General features: G+C 43.3%; 1 protein-coding gene across 3 annotated transcripts in view; it reads right to left on the bottom strand.

The window, feature by feature from the left end:
* LOC137323945 (partitioning defective 3 homolog B-like) overlaps window positions 1–20,129 on the bottom strand; it is a 750,054-nt gene that overhangs the window by 438,186 nt on the left and 291,739 nt on the right. For all 3 annotated transcript variants that reach the window (XM_067988088.1, XM_067988089.1, XM_067988092.1), the window contains 2 exons: window positions 17,381–17,460; window positions 9,383–9,469 (listed from right to left, as the gene is read on the bottom strand). In XM_067988088.1, coding sequence (XP_067844189.1) covers window positions 9,383–9,469; window positions 17,381–17,460 — 167 coding nt within the window. The remainder of the gene's footprint in view (window positions 1–9,382; window positions 9,470–17,380; window positions 17,461–20,129) is intronic.

Genomic DNA, 20,129 nt, shown 5'->3' with positions numbered 1-20,129 from the left:
AAGTTTAGAGAAGCTGTGGCGGTTTCTGATAAAGAAACTGCCCTGGTAATATTGAATCTGGCAGCCATTCAGCTGTCCATTGTGAGAGAAAGACAAGGGCAGACAGTCAGACAGAAAGAAAAAAGAAAAGAAAAGAAATAAAGAGCATTTATATAGCACCTTGCATGACCTCAGGTCGTCCCAAAGCACTTTACAGTCAATGAAGTACTTTTGAAGTGTGGTCACTGTTATAATGTAGGAATACTCATAGCCACAATACTTTTCAATAGTTTCAAAGGCAATTTCAGTATTCCACCACATTGTTTTGGAAGATGATACTGCACCATGTCAAGCATTTTGCTTTTATCTTTGCAACTGCCTGCATGTGTTTGTCACAGTTAAGATCAATATACCATAAACTCCACATAATCTGACTCAACCACTGCTCTAAAGCCCTTTCCATCACTTCTATTATATACAATATCAATAGATTCAATCACATCCCATTGTATAAAATTTCAATTGATTCGATTAATTCCCATTCACTCCCACTGTATAACGATTCCAACTTTCACTGTAGAGAATTTTTTGCACCCAAGCATAAAATATCCTTTAATTATCCGCAAAGCAGAATAAATATAGTCACTCCTCTACCAAATCTAATCCAGAGTCAGCGGGTCATTTTATAGGTGTAATCAGTTTTGTGTAAAATATGTTTCGGCTAAGTGTTTTTGGTTGCTTTTTGTTTAGATTGAATTGCTGAAACAAAAATGATTAAATGGGCTGAGGTACTAAGATTACAAATTGGCTGCACTGCATCAGTACTTTATAGAAACCCTGACACAAGCATAAAATGTAAGACTTATCATGCACTTTTAAAATTCAAATTTACAGTCAAAATTCCTGATGACAAACTTATTACAAATCATTCACTATTCCGGTTAAAGCTCATTTTAAGATGAAGATTGATTAAGAACTGCTGACGTCCACTGCCCCCTGCATCCCCACTGACCCCCCCCCTCCCCCAACCACCCCACCTCCACCCCATCAGTAATCTCCTCTTTTCTCTGAAGGAAGTGACTGAAAGCAAGGTACATTTCCATGGACATCAAATTCCCTCCAACAGCTCATCCAAACTGTCCTCCTTCATACAGTAAACCCCAACTTTTCTTCCCCTCATCTTCAGAAAGCAGTTCTGCTGGGCTGTAGTTTCACAGTAAGTTTCGGCAGACTTACAGCCATTGCCAATCCCATCCTCACCAAAGCAGCACATGGTCATTTTCCAGCAGTCATCACTGGATAGTGATTAGCAGCAGGTAGCCTGGCAGGTTTCCCCCATCCCCCACCCCTTCCCGAGCCCAGAGACCAATCACAAAACCCCCATCTGCCATGCCAGATGAGATCAGCTAGCGTAGCAGAAACCAGAGACCGAACCTGGTAATACTCTGTATGGCTCGGTATTGTACAGATATTCAGTGCATACATCAACTGAGCCATTGGGTGGAATTGTGAGATTCTGTTTTCAATGCACAGACGGAATCATTTTCTGAAAAAAATGCAAGCATTTCCCAGCTAATACAGTTTTTGCATTTTGAGTAGTGCGGCATTCAGCCATACTGGATTGTAAATTTTGAGGTTTACGATTGCTATTGATAAATATTTTGTTTTCTTTGGGGAAGGAAAAATCAATGCCATGCAGAGTACAGTGCCAAAGCAGACTATGATTTGTATTTCTTGGCTGAGCTCCGAAATTCAACTCTATGCTGAATGCGAGAATAATTCAAGTGACTACAAAGGCAACATTTCTTTTGGGCGGCTTAAAAAAAAAAATCAACCTTCTTAAGCCCCCAATCTAACAACACCCTTTTAAGATCTTAAAAAGTTAAGGCTATTATTAAAGCATAATGTCACAAAGTTACAAATTCTGATTCTAAGTTTATTGCAACCCACTCAAATGAAAAGAAGCACTGAACTGGCCAATGTCACAATTCAAATAAATGAATGGAAGGCATCTGACTACAATTCAACTTATATCATTGTTGGAAAATCTCTTAGATGTCCTGAACTGTCCAGGATATCACGATTTAGCAAAAAAGCCAAAGTTGTTCTCCCTGTATGCACGGCACTGGAAATGAGAAAATGAAATACAATGTTATGAAGACAAAGCATTCCTAGCACATCTAAAGGGGCTCTATTAATAAAGCTCAGTCAGTTGCCCAATGCATGCTGCGTTGGCCACCTTCATAGTGTCCACTTCCTTTTTCTCTCACTAGAGGCGGAAAAAAAGGGGACGAGGTAGAGATACCGTGCAAACGGTGAATAAAGGGGGAGAAAGAGGTGAGAAAAAGGAGAGAACAAGGTGGAAAAAGGGGAGAACGTGAAGATCAGAAAAAAGAAAGAGAATGTAAGATACAGAAAATAAGAAAAGGGAGGGGCGGCCGCAAACAGGGAATGAAGGGATTGAGAAAAAGAGAGGTGGAAAAGAAAGTTAAAAAAGTTCTGACAATAGGTCTTCGACCTGAAGCGTTAACTCTGTTTCTTTCTCCACAGATGCTGCCTGACTTGCTGAGCTTTTCCAGCATTTTCTGTTTTTATTTAAGTTAAAAAGGGAGTGGTTAGAAATTGAAGCTTAAGACTGGCTGGAGCTGGAAGCTTCAGTCAAAAACTGTTTGATATTGGTCATTTACCCCTGATTATTTTTTTAGGGCATGTCAAGCATCATGATCATTGATGGAGCACTAGTTTGGAAAAAAGGGCAACAGAGTGAATTGAAACAGCATCATTAAGGTCACTGAAGTGCTGCAAAGATTTTACGTTTGCTTAGGTGTGTATTTCTTCAAATAGGAGCCAGTTTCTTGCCAGAATCTTGAAAGGTTAGAGACTACTATAAGTTTACAACTCAGTAAACTTTTGTTCAGAAAGACTACTTAACGTGAACGCAATGGTTACGGTAAGCATCGACTTTTCCTATTTTAGAGGTACTTCCAGTTTTCTTCTCAACGAATATCATCACTTTTCATTCCCGACTTAAAAGGAGTTTTATGCCACAAATCTAGTCTAACAAAAGCCTTTTCATTAAAAGTAAAAAAATCACTGGAATGCTCATAACCCAGAGCTTATTCCAGCTGCAGGATCCACTTTATCCAGTGGCTTTATATACTTATTTCCCTTTCCTCTCCTCTCCTCTCCTCTCCTGGAGGCGCCGACTCAAGTTAGGGTTACGGTTCCCACAGCAACCAGCAGTCCTCCAGTACCTCGCCCAGTCGGTGCCATGTCTTAGATGGTAGCGCAAAACAGGCACCAACAGTCAGGCAGCCCACTTTGCACTCCGCCCGATTTGCTTGACGTCAATGGAAAAGAAAATCCAGGCGGAGTGGAAAACAGGCTGCTGCTTCTCTCTTTTTGCGCGACAGCCCAAGATGAGTCTATAAGAGTTTATACAGCCCTAACGACTCTATAGACGGTATGGGGTTGTCGGCTTCCTCAATCGCGGCAGGCAATCATAGCACGGCTGCTTCCTACAGGGGACTGCTGGCAGAGGCACAAGAGTAGATTGCCCACGTCGCTGTCTCAACTGCAGGTGCTGTGTAACGCAGGGAGGCCATATGGGGGGGGGAGGGAGGGAAGCAGAGAGGAAACACCCGTTTTTTGATAACAAAAAGGCACGATTTCAATCGTCGCAACTTCATCACTTTACGTTAATTTGCTCCTCAGAAGTCAAACTCATGCACAGGGCACTTCTTTGGCCTTCCACTGCTAGTTTTGACTTTTGTTTAGAAAAAGAGTTACAGCCATAATCAGCTCTTACTGACCTTTAAAATTTGCGAATGCAAAATGTGAAGAGTGGGCCACTGCATTCACAGAATCATACAGCACAGAAGGAGGCCACCCAGCCCATCATGCCTGTGCTGGCTCTTTGAAAAGGCTTTGCAATTAGTCCCACTCTCCTGCTCTTTCCCCATAGCTCTGCAAATTTCTCCTTTTCAAGTTTATATCCAATTCCCTTTTTAAGGTTACTATTGAATCTGCTTCCACCACCGTTTCAGGCAGTGCATTCCAGGTCTTAACAACTCGTTGCGGAAAAAAAATTCTCCTCATCTCCCCTCTGGCTCTTTCGCCAATTACCTTAAATCTGTGTCCTCCAGTTATCGACCCTCCTGTCAAACCAGTCATAATTTTGAACACCTCCATCAAATCTCCCCGTAACCTTCTCTGCTCTAAAGAGAACAATCCCAGCTTCTCTAGTCTCCCCACATAACTGAAGTCCCGCATCCCTGGTACCATTCTAGTAAATCTCCTTTGCACCCTAAGGCCTTGACATCCTTCCTAAAGTGTAGTGCCCAGAACTGGACACAATACTCCAGTGTTTTATAAAGGTTTAGCCTAACTTCCTTGCTTTTGTACTCTATGCCTCTATTTATGAAGCCAAGGATTCTGAATGCTTTTTTTAAACAGCATCAGTGAATTCATTCTCCTGACAATTTTGAAAGCTCACTTTTTCTTATTTTTAAATGAGGCTGCACAGCAGACAAATAGCTTCACAACAGTGCTCATTAGCTGCATCCACAACCAAGAAGCCAGCACGCCAACAACAAAATTAAGACAGTAAAATCAATGTAAGTTTCGGGTACCTTTGCAGGAGCCATAGGTTTAGGAGGTGGTTTTACTATGTAACACAGATGTGTAAATGTAATCATCGTGACCTTATTGCTTAATATTAATGTATTCCTGACAATGAAGCTTTAACCACATTGCCACATTCGCCAATGGAAGAAATTTAGAGTGAGAGGATCTATACGTAGCAGTAAAACAAAACCATTTTAGTCGAAACGTTAAATTGAACACAGTTCACGATAACAAACCTGAATACTTGGCCAAAGTCTGTTTTCTGAAAACAGCAATTGCGACTGTATTCACTAATGGTGCTAATGAATGTTCCAGCACGATGTGCACTTGATTATAGTATTTTAAACCATTCTTAGGTTTTCGTATCCCAGCACAAAATCCAATGGAAGATGCACTGTTACCATGAAGTCCAATCTTTCTAGGCTAAGTGATTATTGTTTGTTTACAATTCATTCAAAAACAAAAATGAAAACAGAGAGCTGGATTCATTTGATACTGAATGCCAGGATGCAGATAAAACACATCTATAAAGCTGAAAAACTGTTTTAGCAACTGTGCCTTACAAACCTCGAAAGTCTCAGGTTCTGTGTTTGGTCTGTGCCGAGTTAGCTGACTTTAACCAAAGAACAGTGAAAAGCACTACAAGTTGCCTCCAAGATTTCTGAGCGCAGGGGGAGGGGGAAAAAAGAGGAGGAACATCTGGTCCCGACTGCTAACTTGTGGGCACTGCTGAAAAACATGTTTAGACTCCCATGCTAGAATAGGCTGCAGACACTCACAGTTTAACTCCTAATTCAAGAACAGCCACTTCATGGAAGGATTGGAGGGCTGCCCACAACCGTGGCTCCGTACCTCAGCATGGGTCACCGACTTTAGAAGAGAGAACCTTCTGGCATATTGCTTCAGCGGTACGGAGCATCAGTAGTTGCAAACCCATTATTTAGGTGTGAGATTTAGAAACGCTGAGATTTGCTACCATGGTCGACTACAGAAGAAATTTGTCATGCCTGTAGTGTTACTGGAAAAGCATCACACATATGTCGGATTTTTACACACAGAAAAAAGGTAAATGATGACAACATCATCTTGCATTTATATAGCACTTTTAAAGTAATAAAACGTCCCAAGGCACTCCACAGGAGCGTTATCAGACAAAATTTGACACCGAGCCACATAGAGAAATATTAGTACAGGTGACCAAAAGCTTGGTCAAAGAGGTAGGTTTTAAGGAGCGTCTTATAGGAGAGAGAGGTAGAGAGGCGGAGAGGTTTAGGGAGGGAATTCCAGAGTTTAGGGCCTAGGCAGCTGAAGGCACGGCCGCCAATGGTGGGGTGACGGAAATCAGGGGAAAAACAAAAATGAAGTGGTAGGAAGAATCACACCCTGCCCTGATCTTCCCATCGACGGTCAGGCTTAGACCAGGAACTCCCTCTGAACCACTTAGTTGCAGGCACAATTCCGGGTCCCACTTCTGTGTTGCAGAATGTTAGTGTACTAAAACTCTGTCACTGGGGCCAACTAGTTCCATCAACATCTTGTTAAACGCTGAAATGAGCAATGTGCTTGAAAAGGTAATAAGTTCAATTCTCCACCGCTATCACTGCTGTTTTATAAAATGTATTTTTCTCCAAGTGCTTTGATAAAAATTTATACCTACATTTCCCTGGCAATTTGTAAATGTTACAAATATAAAATAAATAAAAAAGTCATCGAGTGCTGTAGCGGCTGCGGTATTTCAAATTCAGTCATTTATGGATGAACTTCTGTGATTATTATTGATCATCTGTTCATTCTGGTCTATTACTGATCCCTTAGTGCTTCACTACTTTACCCTCGTTCTCTCCAAGGAATTTAATGTCAAACCTTTACGGTCGATGTAAAGGCAGGGGCAGGAATTTTATCATGTTTAAAACATTATATATGTTCATCAGGGACTTTAAAAAAACACATTTGAAATATGTGGTTGACAAACTATTAAAATTTTCAATTTTCACTCCCATTAATAAGCAATGAGATTGGAGGTGAGCACCCAAAATTCCCCACAGTCCAGATGCCCTTGGCTGCCCAACTGCAGGAATTCAACTGGGTGGATCAAGGGGGCATAACCTTAAAATTAGAACTGGAGCGTTCAGGGGTGATGTCAGGAAGCACTTCTTCACACAAAGGGGAGTGGAAATCTGGAACTCTCTTCCCCCAAAAAGCTGTTGAGGCTGGGGTCAATTGAAAATGTCAAAATTGAGATTAATAGATTTTTATTGGTTAAGGCTAGTAGGGGATATGGAACCAAGACGGGTAAATGGGGTTAAGATACAGATCAGCCATGATCTAACTGAATGGTGGAACAGGCTAGAGGGGCTGAACGGCCTATTCCTGTTGACCAGTGACACACCGTGGTTGACTCATAATGCCTTCTTAAGTGGTTGAGCAAGCCATTCAGTTGTAAACAGTCGCTGCCTGATCCAAGTCACAGAAATCGTGAAAGGACACGTCACTAAGGTAAATCGCACTTTAACGAGGTGCAAACAGTTGCTTCAGCTGCCCGAAATAGTCGACGCACTTATTAAATTATAAGCAGCATCTTTGTAATTGATGCCTATGGTGATGGCAAATGGTTAGCGATATTTGCCAGATATAGTCAGCTGTCTGAGATATACGCAGACGGTGTTAGTGGTGAGGACTGTACTTACAGCTGAAACGTCTCTTTCCAACCTGAAGCCACGGTGCTTGCAGTCTGCTGACAAGGCACTTCCCTCGGAACAAAAGGAGCTCTGCTTGCCCTACTGCCCTATGTGCACAAATGCCTTTCACTTATAGGGATTTGCTTAAATTAGTTTGTCCCATTGAAAAAAACTCTGATTTGGTATCTTTCCTAGAACATTTTGTCCTGGTAACCCTGAAGAAAACTATTGTCTCACCAATGTCCTTAGCTTCTTTACTGACAGCATCACTAATCCCTTTAACTACTTCTTCGCACGATGGATAATGGAAATCTGGAACACTCTAACCCAAAAAGTTGTGGATTACATAGAATTTACAGCACAGAAGCAGGCCATTCAGCGCAACTGGTCTATGCCGGTGTTTATACTCCACACGAGCCTCCTCCCTCCCTATCAGCATAATCTTCCATTCCTTTCTACCTCATTTACTTATCTAGCTTACCCTTAAAGGCATCTATGCTATTCACCTCAACTACTCCATGTGGATGCTAGGTCAATTAAAAATTTCAAGACTGAGATCGATAGATTTTTGTTAGGTCAGTGTATCAAGGGATATGGAACCAAGGCAGGTAAATTGAGTTGTGATACAGATCAGCCATGACGTAAATGATTGGCAGAGCAGGCTCGAGGGGCCGAATGGCCTACTCCTGTTCCTATATTCCTAAGCTGCAATGGGGAATTTCTACCACACACTGTTCGCCCCATAATGCAATGCAGCTAGTCCGTTAGTACTCAAAATTAGCTCAGTACAATTAGTAAAGTGCCACTCTCAGGTATAGTAATTTGTATGGTGTAGAGTTCTGGCTGAGGTTATGGCAAAAGACATCACCAGTCCTCGTTTTAACGGAAAAGGTTCTCCTTGCAGTTTACACAAAATTTAAAGCTGACTCTCCACATGAATTCAACAGAAACCACAATTCCCAAACAGAAAAGTTAACTACTGGAACTTCTGAAATTCTTACAATAAAAAGCAGCAGTGTTGTTTACAGGATTGTTTCTTTACCACTAATGGAACTGTTAAAAATGCAAACCACAATGATGGAAAAAAAAAACAGCCAGTGGTGGGTGGCACGACGAGACTATACATGGCACAGAAAGGATCATGTCATGTGGTGTGATGATATGGCACGCATTTAAAATACAGTCATGCATGACGGTCCCATCCGTGGAGTTTGCTGGCTTATTTCCCATGGTCAATGTAGAAGAAAAATTAACCACTTGATGCACTTACATAGAATGTACAGCACAGAAACAGGCCATTCAGCCCAACTGGTCTGTGCTGGTGTTTATGCTCCACATGAGCCTCCTCCCACCTTACTTCATCTAATCTTATCAGCATATCCTTCTATTCCTTTCTCCCTCATGCATTTATCTAGCATCCCCTTAAACGTATCTATGCCATTCACCTCAACTGCTCCATGTGGTAGCAAGTTTCACATTCTAACCATTCTCTGAGTAAAGGGTTTTTCCTGAATTCCCTATTGGATTTATTAGTGACTATCTTATATTTATGGCCCCTAGTTTTGGACTCCCCTGCAAGTGGAAACGTCTCTACAGCTACGCTATTGAACCCTTTCGTAATTTTAAAAGACCTCTATTAGGTCATCCGTCAGCCTTCTTTTTACTAGAGAAAAGAGCCCTAGTCTGTTGAGTCTTTCGCCCATGTGATTTTAAAAAAATTGTTAAATCGAGATATTCACCTTTGCATAAAGGAAATAAAAATGGAAGTATGGCAATTGAGAAATGTTCTAGCTTCATTCGGCCTAAAGTTACCAATTTCACTCAATGACCTCCAGAGGTAATTGTATCAATACCAATCGCACTTGAGGCCAAATTGTTATGGACTGTAAACCTGTAACATTCTGTAAACACACATATTGACAGAGAAACAATGCTTTGTCAATAAGGCCTTCTTTCAAACCCACTTTATTGAACCAGTGCTCAGCTGGAGCAGCGCTCATGTCGGGAGTAGTATATCCACAGGCACCATATGGCACCTGATCTCAAGGGACGCAATCTCTCTGTAGTTTTAAGTATAGATGTACTTTTGGATACTTTACCTTCCACTCAGCGTAGAGTTAAAGGGCACTACATGGATTCCCAGGGGGCCACCGTCTCCAGAAAACTCCACCTTCTTTGTCAAATCACTGCCAAAAAGAGAGATAAGATGGATGAGGTTACACCCAACAACAGCTGGGACTCTACAAAACCACAGCTTTTTAACCCATTCTCCCAAATAAGTAAATAGTGTAGGATGACTGGATTATAATGCATCTGTCAGGGCCTTAAGGATATTTTTTAAAAGAAGCAAACAAGTCAAATGTAAATAAATAGAACAAAGGCATTGCATTTCTTCCTGCAGCTGGGTGTTTACAGCATAAATGGGTGCAATCAATACTGAGGTTTAGTCTTCAGAAGTCAAAGCACTCAAAAATACAATTGCTGAAACAAGAGAATAAAGTCTCCTCGTAATGCAGCACTGTGATAGAACACTAGTGCTCAAGCTACACGTGTATACATGGGTGTACACGTGCGCATACACACGTGCTTGTATACGTACGTATGTGCATGTGTGCGAGATCAGCTTAGCTGCTCAACTGTTAGCATTAGCAGCAAGCATGATGACTAGAACGTAAGAACATAAGAAATAGGAGCAGGAGTAGGCCATACGGCCCCTCGAGCCTGCTCCGCCATTCAATAAGATCATGGCTGATCTTTGACCTCAACTCAACTTTCCTGCCCGTTCCCCATATTCCTTGATTCCCCTAGAGTCCAAAAATCTATCTCTCTGAGCCTTGAATATACTCAACAACTCAGCAACCACAGAATTCCAAAAGTTCACAACTCTGAGTGAAGAAATTCCTTCTCATATCAGTCTTAAATGGCTGACCCCTTAGTTCTAGACTCTCCAGCCAGGGGAAACAACCTCTCAGTATCTACCCTGTCAAGCCCCCTCAGAATCCTATACGTTTCAATGAGATCACCTCTCATTCTTCTAAACTCCACAGTATATAGGGCCATTTTACTCAATCTCTTCTCATAGGACAACACTCTCACCCCAGGAATGAATCTAGTGAACCTTCGTTGGATCGCCTCGAAGGCATGTATACCCTTCCTTAGATAAGGAGACCAAAACCGTGCACAGTACTCCAGATGTGGTCCGAGCCCGCATGCAGCAAGACCTGGACAACATCCAGGCTTGGGCTCATAAGTGGCAAGTAACATTCGCGCCAGACAATGACCATCTCCAACAAGAGAGGGTCTAACCGCCTCCCCTTGACATTCAACGGCATTACCATCGCCGAATCCCCCACCATCAACATCCTGGGGGTCACCATTGACCAGAAACTTAACTGGACCAGCCATATAAATACTGTGGCAACAAGAGCAGGTCAGAGGCCGGGTATTCTGTGGCGAGTGACTCACCTCCTGACTGCCCAAAGCCGTTCCACCATCTACAAGGCACAAGTCAGGAGTGTGATGGAATACTCTCCACTTGCTTGGATGAGTGCAGCTCCAACAACACTCAAGAAGCTTGACACCATCCAGGACAAAGCAGCCCGCTTGATTGGCACCCCATCCACCACCGGCGCACTGTGGCTGCAGTGTGCACCATCCACAGGATGCACTGCAGCAACTCGCCAAGGCTTCTTCGACAGCACCTCCCAAACCCGCGACCTCTACCACTCAGAAGGACAAGAGCAGCAGGCACATGGGAACACCACCACCTGCACGTTCCCCTCCAAGTCACACACCATCCCGACTTGGAAATATATCGCCGTTCCTTCATCGTCACTGGGTCAAAATCATGGAACTCCTTTCCTAACAGCACTGTGGGAGAACCATCACCACACGGACTGCAGCGGTTCAAGAAGGCGGCTCACCACCATCTTCTCAAGGGCAACTAGGGATGGGCAATAAATGCCGGCCTCGCCAGCGACCACATCCCATGAACAAATTTTTAAAAAGCCTTGTAACAATTGCAGCAAGACTTCCTTACTCTTGTACTCCAACCCCCTTGCAATAAAGGCTTCCATTGGCCCTTCCATTTGCCTTCCTAATTGCTTGCTGTACCTGCATGCTAACTTTCTGTGTTTCTTGTATGAGGACATCCAGATCTCTCTGAACACCAACACTTAATTAGTTTCTCACCATTTAAAAAATATCCTGTTTTTCTATTCTTCCTACCAAAGTGAATAACTTCATATTTCCCCAAATTATACTCCATCGGCCACCTTCTTGCCCACTCAGTTAACCTGTCTATATCCCCTTGCAGACTCTTTCTGTCCTCCTCACAGCTTACTTTCCCAACTACCTTTATATCAGCAGCAAACTTGGATACATTACACTCGGTCCCTTCATCTAAGTCATTAATATAGATTGTAAATAGCTGAGGCCCAAGCGCTGATCCTTGAGGCACCCCACTAGTTACAGCCTACCTGAAAATGACCCGTTTATCCCTACTCTCTGTTTTCTGTTCATTAACCAATCCTCTATCTAGGCTAATATATTCCTCCAACCCAGGAGCCCTTATCTTGCGTAGCAACCTTTTATGTGGCACCTTATCGAATGCCTTTTGAAAATCCAAATATACTACCATCCACTGGTTCCCCTTTATCTACCCTGCTGTTACATCCTTAAAAAACTCTAATAAATTTGTCAAACACGATTTCCCTTTTATAAAACCATGTTAACTCTGCCTAATCATATGAATTTCTAAGTGCCCTGTTACCACTTCCTTAATAATGGATTCCAGCATTTTCCCCGACATCTGATGTCAGGCTAACTGGCCTGTAGTTCACTGATTTTCTCTCTCCCTCCTTTCTTGACTGATTTTTTAAAAAACATGTTTCAATACATGAAATGGTACCATGTCTAGAATGTTGCAAATCTTCCATCTTCTCTGACAGTGTGGGGAGGGGAAATCACCTAAACTGGAAAATTAAAATTTTCAGCGTGGATTATTGTTCTGCTTGGTCCTTGAGTGACTATTGATAAGCTGTTCAACCATGGAGGGCATCACAGCTGAGCCTGATTCTGTCTTCAGTTTTACACACACACACACACACACACACACACGTTTCTCTAGGAGTCACTGAATCCGATTTAAGAGTGCAAACTCTGGTCAATTTGTCCCCTCTTTAGTCCAGGAATGCAGAAGACAGTTGTTGCATACACTACCTGGGTTAACACAATAGACCAAAACAAGAACAGTAAAACCTTCTGGTCTTCATAGTGTAGTGCTGCATCAAACAGCACCTTGGTCCAACAGGACATTTGGCAGCATTTCCAGTGCGTTTACCACTGCACAGAGGCCGGAAATGGAGGACCGCAGAGATCTCGGGGGGTTGTAAGGCTGAAGGAGGTTACAGAGATAGGGAGGGGTGAGGCCATGGAGGGATTTGAAAACAAGGATGTGAATTTTAAAACTGAGGCGTAGCTGGACTGGAAGCCAATGTAGATCAGCGAACAGAGGGGTGATATGTGAACTGGACTTGATGCGAGTTAGGATATGGGCAGCAGAGTTTTGGATGAGCTCACTGACCCACAGTTGCTCCTGGTCTGGGAATGCCTCGATTTTAAAATTCTCATCCTTATTTTCAAATCCCTCCATGGCCTCGCCTCTCCCTATCTCTGTGACCTCCTCCAGCCCTACAACCCGCCGAGATCTCTGCGCTCCTCCAATTCTGGCCTCTTGCGCATCCCCAATTTTCATCGCTCCACCATTGGCGGCCGTGCCTTCAGCTGCCTAGGCCCAAAGCTCTGGAATTCCCTCCCTAAACCTCTCCGCCTTTCTACCTCTCCTCCTTTAAGGCGCTCCTTAAAACCTACGTCGGTCCTAATATTTCTTTATGTGACTCGGTGTCAAATTATGTCTGATGATGCTCCTGGGATGTTTTACAACGTTAAAGGTGCAAGTTGTTGTTATGTTCGGAGATGGTCTATTCTTGAACTGCACACACCTACGCAGTCTGTGCTGTTACACCTGTGAACCATGTTCTTTATTATCCTACCGCCTCCTCACCCATGGCAGTTAGCAGACACCGACTCTATGTTGGCCACAGGAGATTTTTTTTTAAAAAGCACGACGCACATTACATAAAACAACAGATGGTCAGAGGAAGGCTTACGGAATACGTATCCAGGGAGGGGGCAAGTTGCAAAACAATATCCTTTGACAATTTTCAGATTCTGGCGCTGTGGCTCAGTCACACGTTGTGCCTCAGACCCACACCTCTCCTCCTATTACATCCCTCCCTCAATCTTGCTGGTTTAATTTGCTGCTTCCATTTCTCCACCCCCCCCCTTAATTCTCCTCTCCTCTCGTCTCCTCTCCGCGGCCCACATGTAGCTCACTCACATGTGCATTCTTTAGAAAGAAAGAAAAAGACTTCTATTTATATAGCACCTTTCACAACCTTAGGATGTCCAAAGTGCTTTACAACCAATGATGTATTTTTTGAAGTGTAGTCACTGTTGTAATGTGGGAATCGCAGCTGCCAATTTGCGCACAGCAAGCTCCCACAAAAAAAAAATGTGATAATGGCCAGATAGTATGTTTTAATGATGTTGGTTGAGGGATAAATATTGGCCAAGACAGCGGGGAGAACTCTCCTGCTCTTCTTCAAAATAGCACCATGGGATCTTTTACGTTCACCTGAGAGGGCAGACGGAGCCTCAGTTTAACGTCTCATCTGAAAGATGGCAACTCCAACAATGCAGCACTCCCTCAGTACTGCACTGGGAGTGTCAGCCTGGATTTTGTGCTCAAGTCTCTGGAGTGGGACTTGAATCCACAACCTTCTGACTCAGAGGCAAGAATGCTACACACTGAGCCACAGCTGGCACCTTTACGGACGAGCCTGGTCAGCGAGTGCCAATGGACTATCCGACTATCAGGGTCACCACAACCAAGCCTGAACCGGATCTGACCAGATGTTCTCACATGCGCACAATTGACCGCGAACTAAGCGATTAACATGCTGCAGCAAGAACCTGGATCGATCTCTTCCATTCCCCAGCCCATGAACACTGAAGGCAATTTCAGGTTTCATTTTCATGCAAAAATCTTATTGAAGGCATCACAAAGAGTTAATCTGTCCAATTAATGTCTTTTGCAGCTTTCATAACTGCAGACAACAGCACGCAGATGTTTTGTGTCATTTGACATCTGGGAAAAGCAAATATCAATTTCTCATACAGCATGCAAAAATACCAGAGGGGAGATGAGATTTTTTTTTAAACGCAGAAAGTTATGATTTGGAATGCAATGACTGAAAGGGTGGTGGAAGCAGATCCAATAGTAACCTTTAAAAAGGGAATTGGATAAATACTTGAAAAGGAAAAATTTGCAGGGCGATGGGGAAAGAACAGGGGAGTGGGGCTAATGGGATAGCTCCTTCAAAGAGCCGGCATAGGCACGATGGGCCTTCTTCTCCGCTGTACAAGTCTATGATTCTAAGAGATACACAGAGCCATGTGATGTCTCCTCGTTATTCTATGGAAATATGCAAATGCATATATTATTATTCCACCTGGTTATACATTTTTTAAGACACTGCGGTGGATCTTAATTGGCTGTTACTATAAGGAATTTCTGGTTGCAACCCATAAATTCTTGCGTGTAAATAAATGGAAGGTTGATTCCATGGGGATGAGGGGATTGCAGAGAAGAGGGTTACCCAAAGTAGAGGTTGTATCGAGACTCCCATCGTAATTTTCACAGTAGACATTTTTTAAAAATCGAAAAATGTAAATATTTCCTACAACTTTTAATCCCTTCCTTTCTCCTCCTCCTCCCCCCCCCCACCCCCCAAAATAGAAATGGCTCCTGTTTGCATTAAGAAATTTTGGCATGCAAGCCAGAAATTCCTGAAATACCACAGTCACCCAAGGGAAGAGTGTACACGCTTTGGTCACGTCTCAAGACAAGTCTGTGGCATTCCAAATGTCCATCCAGTTTTGGGAGGAGGCAGGGAGGGAGCAGCGTCTGGGGTCAGCTTGCAAACTACTGACTTCATTCAAGCTGGAGTCAGGGAGAGGTAGGCCAAATGGCAGTAAGCTCTCTATCACACATTGAGGATGAGTCCCAAGGAGTGGAACAACTTGTGCGGCTCTCCGTCAGACAAGAAAACAAGACTGGACACACAAGCATTGCATGACAAACAATTTCCTCCACTTTACCCCCCTTCCCTCCCCTCCCCGAAATAGGCTGATTGATCAAGAAAGAGATACCTTTAACAACGCAGGAAAAGAAAACGGGAAGGATAGATTAACTAAGAAAAGACCTTGGATAAACTTTCACTGCCTCCCAGACACCATAACAGTTGTTCAGTGGGAATAGAAAGTAAATAATTCAAAGTTTTATGAGTAGGAGCAGTCAGAGGCAAAAAAAACCCACCACACAAGGGCTTTGGATGGAGGAGCAACTGTTAGCAGGAAATGTAAGTCACTAGTAACTTTATCAGGTTCTTTTCCTCACAAGGAAGTGGAGAAAGATAAGGAGAAATGCCACGCTTCCCTATGAGATAAAAGGTGCCATTTCCAAGGCTACATTGGGTGGGGGGGGTGGGGTGGGGGGGGGTGGGGGGGTGGGGGGAGGTGGGAAGAGTTGGGAGGAGAGAGAATTTGTAAAAGATGCATCTTTTAGTGTTTATGAATTCCTCAACATCGCTGTGAGCATCATTTTATAATAGTTTAGGTGAGCATGATAGCTTCCATTTTGTGAAGGAAATATAGAGGATAGATAGCCTTTCAGTTCAGTATTTTCTCCCCACCCCATTCTTTAGATGTCTTCCACTGCCACTGTAACGGACTGCTACAAGGTGCCGGGTTGAATGAGAGATAGAGATTCGGAGAAAGAGAGAGGGAGCAAAAGAGGGAGGAGGGAGGAGGAGGAGGCGGGGGGACCCGAGGAGGGAGGAGGAGGAGGAGGAGGCGGGGGGGCCCGAGGAGAGAGGAGGAGGAGGGGGAGCCCGAGGAGAGAGGAGGAGGAGGGGGAGCCCGAGGAGGGAGGAGGAGGAGGAGGAGGCGGCGGGGGGGCCCGAGGAGGAGGAGGCGGGGGGGCCCGAGGAGGAGGAGGCGGGGGGGCCCGAGGAGGAGGAGGCGGGGGGGCCCGAGGAGGGAGGAGGCGGGGGGGCCCGAGGAGGGAGGAGGCGGGGGGGCCCGAGGAGGGAGGAGGAGGAGGAGGCGGGGGGGGGGGGCCCGAGGAGGGAGGAGGAGGAGGAGGAGGAGGAGGCGGGGGGCCGGAGGAGGAGGAGGAGGAGGCGGGGGGGCCCGAGGAGGGAGGAGGTGGGACCACATATAGAAGGACGATCTCTCTGGTTTCTCACTTCACTATGGTGAAGCGTATCATCTCTACTTACTTTTCTTCACTTTTGCCTCCCCATTCTCCTCCCCCAATTACAAGGAGCTGAAGTCAAGAACTCGTGCTCTACCATTCCATGGTGTCACAGTACCAGCGCAGCACAACCGGCTCATGGAGGTTTGCTCCTAAATATCAGCAGATTGTTCTTAAAGAGGCCTTTTCTGTGAAACTCCGTATCAAATTGTGTTTTCCTACGCAACGTAGCAAAGAAAACAGTGGTGACAACTGGGTGCAATGTTTTTCCCTCCAAAGAAGAGAAACTGGAAACCACTTTAATAAATGGGGCTAGTAGAATGCATTGGAGAAGGAATTAGAACGATTAAACAAGCCAGCCTCAATGATGTAGAGTACTGATCTACCAATATAGTTTGCCATTGAGTGGTAGGTGGGGAGATAAGGCTTCCCCTCCCACCACCCCTAACCAGGGGAAAATAGAGCATTTACCCTGGGGTGCTCCGTATACCAGTTGGTCCGTACAGAAACAACTTTTAAATTTTGGAACTGCTAACATAGCTACACCCATTCAGAAAGTTAAGATAACGAATGGCAAGAGGACAAAACACAGAGAAAAAAAAAATCTCACACATCACAAAAAAAAGGAAGGATATTGGGACATCTTTCCTCCCACAGAGAGTACCAGTCACCGAGTTCAGCTCTCTGATACCAATTGTAGAATCTCGATTCACCATACCCAAAAGTGCATTTTGAATGCTTGTCCATCAGTCCTGAGCGGTCTGTTCTTCCATTGTCTGTAGGTGCCCAGTTCACTCCCTGTAAGATTAGGAGAGACAAACGGTTATACAAGAATTCCATCAGGAGATCGTTAGGGATTATGCGTCAATTTAGTTAATTTTGGTCAAGTTTTGTTAGTTCTCTTGGTTGGCATGTACGATTCACCGTGGTTCTGCTTTAAAATACATCTCTATGCTCCACCTTTTACACTTCCTAAATAAATGCAAAACTAACTGCTGAATTCAATCAAATATAAAAACAGGAATCTTAGAATCTCACATCTCAGGCACGTGTTTCAACATCAGGATTACTTAACCAAGACCAATAATTTCATTGGTTTAACTTTTAACATTTGGCAAATCTATACGTAGAACTTCCAAGAAATGCTTCATGTCCATTACTGGATTGCAAACTATTAATAGAATACTTTACAATATTTATTCTGCCTTTCTTTACAAGTATAGGCATAAAATAAAATCTGAAGATGTTATTAAGTTTATCTCACTGTGTCTTTGTTACAATAAGTTTTGAATTTCATGTAATGTTTAATCCTCAAGTGTATGGACCAGAACATAAAGCCAATTCTGACTGCACATTTCCTGTTCATTTCAACAAGGTGAACTAACCATAACCAATTTAAATATAGCTGAAACCAGAACAGCAAACAAGGAAGGAAAAATGTCCACCTTATTTAGGATTGGAAATTCAATGATTTTAGAAGCAAGCTAAAAAAAAATTTACAAATAGTATTTGTTCACAAACCTTGATGTTTCCTATTGGCCCCTTTGCAAATGTTAATCTGTTAACTGTGCTTCTGAGCTAGAAATCTTAAACCTCACTATTAATCTAATTAGTGGAAAGGTTTTTGTATGTATTAGACGGTATAACACCTGTGCAGCCAACAAGTGTACTAAGAATGCATCTCATGAAACTGATCCTACTAGTTGCAGAAAGCATAAAAAGACTTCGACACATTAATATACAAGGCACCAAAAGGGAACAGATTTCCCAAAGGCAAACACACAGTAAAGGAGTCCTAGTCAAGCAAGTGATTGGTAATTACATTTAAGCTTTGGCGTAACAACTTGCATTTATACAGCGCCTTTAATGTAGTAAAACATCCCAAGGCGCTTCACAGGAGCGTTATCAAACAAAATTTGACACTGAGCCACATAAGGAGATATTAGGGAAGGTGACCAAAAGCTTGATCAAAGAGGTAGGTTTTAAGGAGCGTCTTAAAGGATGTGGGGTTCAGGGAGGGAATTCCAGAGCTTAGGGCCTAGACAGCTGAAGGCACAGTCGGAAATGGTGGAGCGATGAAAATCAAGGATGCGCAAGAGGCCAGAATTGGAGGAGCGCAGAGATCTTGGCATACAAGGACTTACAGCCTGCTCACATCTTTGCAATGCTTGAGAGAGTAGAATCTGACATAGCATCGGCTACCCTCATTACAGGCAGTAGGGCTGAGCTTTCTTGAGAGTTCCCAAGATTCTACCAGCTTTTGCAGTCATTGTTGTCACTTGTTTGCCCCATCACTGATCAAATGCAATTTACAAGTCAAGGAGCTGAACAATTTTTAGTGATGGGAATTTACCAGCATTAGAGTAGAGAGGAATGATCAACATCACAGTCTATCTTTCTTGGTAGAGTTGTTTACTTGACCTCAGTGCTGAAAATAATAGAATTTTTCTGCACACCGTCGAATGCGGTCTATATTTGCCCGTTGTGATTTGGTCAATACTTGTTTTTCAACTAAGGCTTTGTCATATCGTGAGTTGGCAGAGAGATAAGACTTTCATCTCTACCAAAGCATTTCCCCTTTGTTTTGGAAAAACATAATAAACCAGACTGTAAGCCGATGCAAATGTGCAATTACTTGGATATTATATAATATATTATATAATGACTAGAGAAGCTGGGGTTGTTTTCCTGAGAGCAGAGAAGGTTAAGGGGAGATTTAATGGAGTGTTCAGAATCATTAAGAGTTTTGATAGAGTAAATAAGGATAAACTGTTTCCAGTGACAGAAGGGTCAGTAACCAAAGGACAGAGACTTAAGGTAATTGACAAAAGAACCAAAGGAGAGATGATGAGAATTGTTTTTATGCAGTGAGTTGTTATGATCTGGAATGCACCGCCTGAAAGGATGGTGGAAACAGATTCAATAATAAGTTTCAAAAGGGAATTGGATAAATACTTGAAGAGGAAAAATTTGCAGAGCCATGGGGAAAGAGCAGGGGAGTGGGACTAATTGGATAGCTCTTTCAAACAGCCGGCATGGACACGATTGTTGAATGGCCTCCTTCTGTGCTGTATCATTCTGTGATTCTATAATATATCTCAGTGCTGAATATGATCTGCTTATTCTGAGTACATATGAAATCTGATGAGTCAGTAAACTGAGGCCCCGTCTGCCCTCTCAGGTAGACATAAAAGATCTTATGGCACTATTTCGAAGAAGGGGAGTTCTCCCAGGTTCCTGGGCATTATCCAACATCATTAAAGCAGATTTTCTGGTCATTATCACATTGCTGTTTGTAGGACCTTTGCTGTGCGCAAATTGGCTGCCGCGTTTCCTACAGTGACTACGCTTCAAAAAGTACGTCATTGGCTATTAAGCGCTTTGGGACAACCCAAGGTCGTGAAAGTCGCGAATTAAATAAAAGTCTTTATTCTTTCTTGAAACGGTTCTGCACACAATCTAATGCT

Source organism: Heptranchias perlo, chromosome 7 (genome assembly GCF_035084215.1).
Source record: "Heptranchias perlo isolate sHepPer1 chromosome 7, sHepPer1.hap1, whole genome shotgun sequence".
Lineage (NCBI taxonomy): Eukaryota > Metazoa > Chordata > Chondrichthyes > Hexanchiformes > Hexanchidae > Heptranchias > Heptranchias perlo.
The sequence above is the reverse complement of the archived record's forward strand: the minus strand, read 5'-3'. Positions and strand labels throughout refer to the sequence as shown.